The following is a 5,000-nucleotide window of genomic DNA, read 5'->3' as shown; positions in this document are numbered from 1 at the left end:
AGGGAGACGCTGAGGACATGTGAACACATCAGAACGTTTTATGTAACGTGTCGTTTATCTACAAAGACCATTCCCTGGTCGCACAGTTCAGATCTGCTGTTCTCCCTCTGGACGCTGAAGTCGGTCCATTCAAAAACATTCCAGTAGAAAACAGACTCTGTGAGATGTGTGAGTTGGAGTCCCATGTTCTTTTGCATTGTACAAAATCTGATGATTTAAGAGAATTATTATTTCATGAAGTAAAATCAGATGTGCAGAAACTGGAATGGCTGTTTCAGTTTGATGTGTTTAAACTTGATCATTTAGTTTGAAAAGCTTGGAGAAGAAGACAGGATATTCTCTTTGATTAGTTTGACTTCTTGCTTTCTCTTTTTGTTTCTTGAGAATGAATATAGTTTACCTAGAGCACTCTGATCCGGGAACCTTTTTAATTTATGGAGTCATGTAAGGCCATGTGGGTATATGGATGTATGACACAAAAATAAAATAAAAAACAAAATAAAACTAAACCATAAAGATAGCTTTAATGAAGACGCTCCCTGCAGCATGACATCATCAAGTAGTTTTTAGTGTAACTAAGATCCAGACTTATTTACAGATTTCTTTATGTCATTAGTCGACCATTTGTCCCCTTCAGGCCTCGAGCTGTTCAATGTGTAACACGCCTCGTTTACTCAAAGTCTCCGTTTATAGATTCATATAATCACGTCTGTCCTGTTCTGACTTCATCACAGCTCTGGAGGAGACAACATGTCTGTCTCCTCTCAGGTCCAGAGAGAAACTTGTTTTAACTTTTATTTATGCAGGGAGAAGGTTAGCCAGCAGTGGAGGAGTGCGGTCAGCTCCCCGCTGTGATTGTGTATACAGGAACAGTGGAACACACTCGTCCCTGAGTGCAGTAAAAACAGAAGCTGCTGACGGGGTTTTGAACCGCTGACTGGCCGGTGTGAAGCCCGCTTCATCCTCTGACCTTTCAGCCGCTCACATCTGCGCCCCCCCTGAGAGCCGGCCTGGCTCATCAGAGCTGCAGGAACACAGGCTCACTTTCCACTTTGAGCAGAACATGACGCACTCGTCGGCACCAGCAGTGTGCAGCTCATAGTCGACTTCTGGCCCCGGAGAGGTCAGAGTCGAGGAATGTGTTATTTTAGTATTTCTGAATATGAAGTAATAAAAGGTTTCTGACTTGATGCTGGAAAAATTCAAAACTCTGATTTGGGAAAAAAAGGTTCAAGTCTTTCTCTGTGATTGTTCACACTTAAATATAAATCAAGTATCTCCTCTGAAAATAACTCTGTGAGTCATGACTGTCTACAATGAGTGTAACACCCGAGTCCCACTGTCTGTGATGTTTTCACAGTTTTCAGAGTCCTATCTTCACTTTGTTTACATCGCCGGAACGGCCGGCTGACTCCTCCCCTCGTGTATAAAAGTTGTTTAATTGAGGGACTAGAGAAAAGAAGAATAACATACTGTACTCACTGCTTAACTGTGTTTCTAGATCACGCTCATTTCAGGTAAATTTACATGCAGTGTGAAGATACCAGCATAATAAAGATCGCTAGCATTAGCATGCTAACACAACAATGCAGCGTGAGTTGTTTTGGTTTCATGCTGGAGCTCAAGGGCGACATCTGCTGGATCAAAAAAAACACATAGTAAGCCTTTAACGCTCCTCCTGCTCTCTGCCTGGACACACACCTCTCCTCAGATTTTACCCACAGGGAGAGAAATGTCTTGGATTTTTTCATGTGAGAAATACAACCTAGTAACACTTAATTCCTGTTTCATCTCTCTTTTATTAGTGAAGATCTATTTTTAGCTCGTCGACGTCTCGTCTTGTTGATGAAAACTTGACATATTGTTAGTAAACTAAATGAACACGATGATCTTGACAACAAGTAGCCTTAGTACAAAAACAACAGTCATGTTGGGTGTTTGTTCCCGGTGCGTTTGCCAAGCTGTCCTGTCAAATGTGTTTCAGACGGAGGTCAGTCAAAGTGTCGGGTTGAGAGGAACCAGGCTCTGGAGCAGGCCAGGAGACCTCAGGAGTCCATGTTCGTCCCAGAATGCAACGAGGACGGAACATTTGCCCAGGTCTGTCTCTAACCGTCTGCTCTCCTTCTCTTCACTCACTATCACAAAGTTTTTGTCATTTTTTGGTGTGATGTATATTTCTGCCTCTGCAGGTCCAGTGCCACACACTGACAGGTTACTGCTGGTGTGTCACCGGTGACGGGAAGCCAGTGAGTGGCTCCTCTGTGCACAACAGGACCCCGGTGTGTTCAGGTACTGGCAGGAAAACAGCACGGCAACCTGTGCAGGGAATTTTAAGAGTCTGAGTTATTTAAGAAACCAAAGCTGCTCTACTTCAGACTCTTCTCTAATATATCAACCAAAATGTTCTTTAGGGTCGATGCTGGTATTAAATTTTGGTATCGGCCAATAAGATTACTCTCCAATAGCTGTGACATCCAAAAACCAGCTTATTTAAACAATAACAGCCTCCATCTGCTCAGGTTAGGAGGCTCAATGCTGCCATCAAAGGGATATTCTTGTATTTCTGGGTTCAGGTTTGCAAAATTGATGACATATTTAATTTAGCTGTTTTCCTGATTGATGGACAGACGGGAGAAAATGGGCCAGACTTCAGGTAACAACGTTAGGATCAAAGGTCACATATATAAAATCCACCATGTCAGTTTGTTCTTCAGATCTTGAGAAATGTACTTGTTACCACGGGAAAGCCAGCATCATAACAAAGTCGACGTATCAAGAAAACAACCATCAATTTATCATCACAGAAAGACAGATTAAAATACATTTCATGGATGTACGTCAACTGAGGGGATCTGTACCTAAAAAAGGCAACACAAGTCTTGGATGTAACTCAGAGAATCCTTGGGGTACCTGGATTAAAAAAGATTTTAAAAAACGTTCAGGATGTTCTGATGAAGGCTGGAGAGTGAAACCTCATCTCAGCTGCAGTATAATTACTTCTGTCTAGCCTCACTTTGAGCACATGTGTATTACACGTCATGTGACTCAGGGCAGGTGCAAGGTCAACGAGAAGGCTAATGGTCATACATCCAGGGGCCTCTCTCTCCCCCCCTCCCTCACCTCCCCCCCGGTCTAACTGCTCACAGCAGGCCAGAGGAGAGAGAGAGAGAGAGAGAGAGAGAGAGAGCGGGCTCACTCGTCCTGGATGGGAACACTTTATGATAATCACCATCATTTTCCCTCCTGAGATAATACACAGGGCTCGCTGCCAGGTTTGGATTGCACAGCCGCTAAAGCATATGGTGCACATTTAGTGTGTAGAGTGGTGAAAGTGGTGGCATGCCCCCGTGGAGCTGCTTCAAAGACTGCCACAGGACTCTGCTCTCATTGGATCTCTCTCTCTCTCTCTCTCTCTCTGCCTTCATCTCTTTCTGCCATCTTTTCTCCGTTTCCCGCTCCTGCTACTAACCACCTGTACAGTTTCCCCTCGGCACCTGCTGTGTTCCAGGACCTGAGCCCAGCAAAGCTTATCAATGACGCACACTTGTGTATCCATTCCAACCAGAAAACCAACCGGCTTTCTTTTTCTGTTAACAAGTCGATCTAGAGGGTTCAAGTTCAGAATGAAGGCAGCGTTATTGTTTTAATTCTTCTCCAGATAAGAACGTTTTATTTTGAGTAAACAACCGACTGTGCAGCTGCAGGATCTATCCATCGTGACCACAGTCAGGTCAGGTGTTCAGGGAAACACAAGTTTGAAAGTGGCGCAGCAAATTTACTGTAAGTTGACCTCGAGCACGGTGCCTTCTGTAGTTTAAATGACTGGAAGTTTCCACAGGATCCGCATGCACTCCGGAGTTAATCACGCCCTCTCTAGTCAGGGCTCGTGTTTCCACTGAAAGCACGGAGACGCGCCACACCAGCAGCCGGTCCTCGACGGAGCCCGCTGTAAGCACGCATCATGCCGAACAGAGCAGTTAGAGCCGGACAGGAAGTCAGACGAGGGACCGCACCGAGCATCCGCTCAATTTCAAATTAAACACCAAATGAAAAGCACATCAACCTCGATCGAAAAGTAACGCGTTGTTTGCACGTTATATTCTTGATTCCCGCGTCATCTTATGCTTCTCTTGTGATCCTGTGAGTCCAGCTGCTCATGGCTGCACTTACACTTCAGAAACAAAAACAAGTGGGGGTGAGTGCTCACGCTGTCTGACGGAGAAAAACCCACAGGGGAGACAGAAAGCTGCGTTCAATGATCCTGTAGAAACCACCAGTTGGATCCCTGAGAATGACTCATGAAGAACGTTTAAAGACGCATTGTGGGATTCAATAGTTCGCTCCAAAGTAGAGCTGAAGGTAGAGCCTGATTGGACGATCTAATTAAAATTAATGAATCGCAAAAAGACGTTGTGTGCCTTACATGTGAGCATTTCAAATATCATCAAACATCTTTCTGAAAAACTTCCCTGTTAAAGTCTTTCTATGTGATTTTTCACACTTAAATATATAAATCAAGTATCTCCTCTGAAAATAACTCTGTGAGTCATGACTGTCTACAATGGGTGTAACACCCGAGTCCCACTGTCTGTGATGTTTTCACAGTTTTCAGAGTCCTATCTTCACTTTGTTTACATCGCCGGGACAGCCGGCTGACTCCTCCCCTCGTGTATAAAAGTAGTTTAATTGAGGGACTAGAGAAAAGAAGAATAACATACTGTACTCACTGCTTAACTGTGTTTCTAGATCACGCTCATTTCAGGTAAATTTACATGCAGTGTGAAGATACCAGCATGATAAAGATCACTAGCATTAGCATGCTAACACAACAATGCAGCGTGAGTTGTTTTGGTTTCATGCTGGAGCTCAAGGGCGACATCTGCTGGATCAAAACATCACATATAAAGTCTTTAAAGCGCTGCACAGTTTTTACTTTTTCCCTGCATAAGATCCAATATCTTCATTGTTTCTTGCAAAGGTATGTATGACCTGAACCAGGG

General features: G+C 44.0%; 1 protein-coding gene across 13 annotated transcripts in view; it reads left to right on the top strand.

The window, feature by feature from the left end:
* smoc1 (SPARC related modular calcium binding 1) overlaps positions 1-5,000 on the top strand; it is a 39,625-nt gene that overhangs the window by 3,765 nt on the left and 30,860 nt on the right. For all 13 annotated transcript variants that reach the window (XM_065947657.1, XM_065947656.1, XM_065966709.1 and 10 more), the window contains 2 exons: positions 1,985-2,097; positions 2,190-2,289. In XM_065947657.1, coding sequence (XP_065803729.1) covers positions 1,985-2,097; positions 2,190-2,289 — 213 coding nt within the window. The remainder of the gene's footprint in view (positions 1-1,984; positions 2,098-2,189; positions 2,290-5,000) is intronic.

The sequence above is a fragment of the Labrus bergylta genome, chromosome 18, assembly GCF_963930695.1.
Source record: "Labrus bergylta chromosome 18, fLabBer1.1, whole genome shotgun sequence".
NCBI classification, from domain to species: Eukaryota; Metazoa; Chordata; class Actinopteri; order Labriformes; family Labridae; genus Labrus; species Labrus bergylta.
This window is presented reverse-complemented; position numbering and strand designations above follow the sequence as displayed.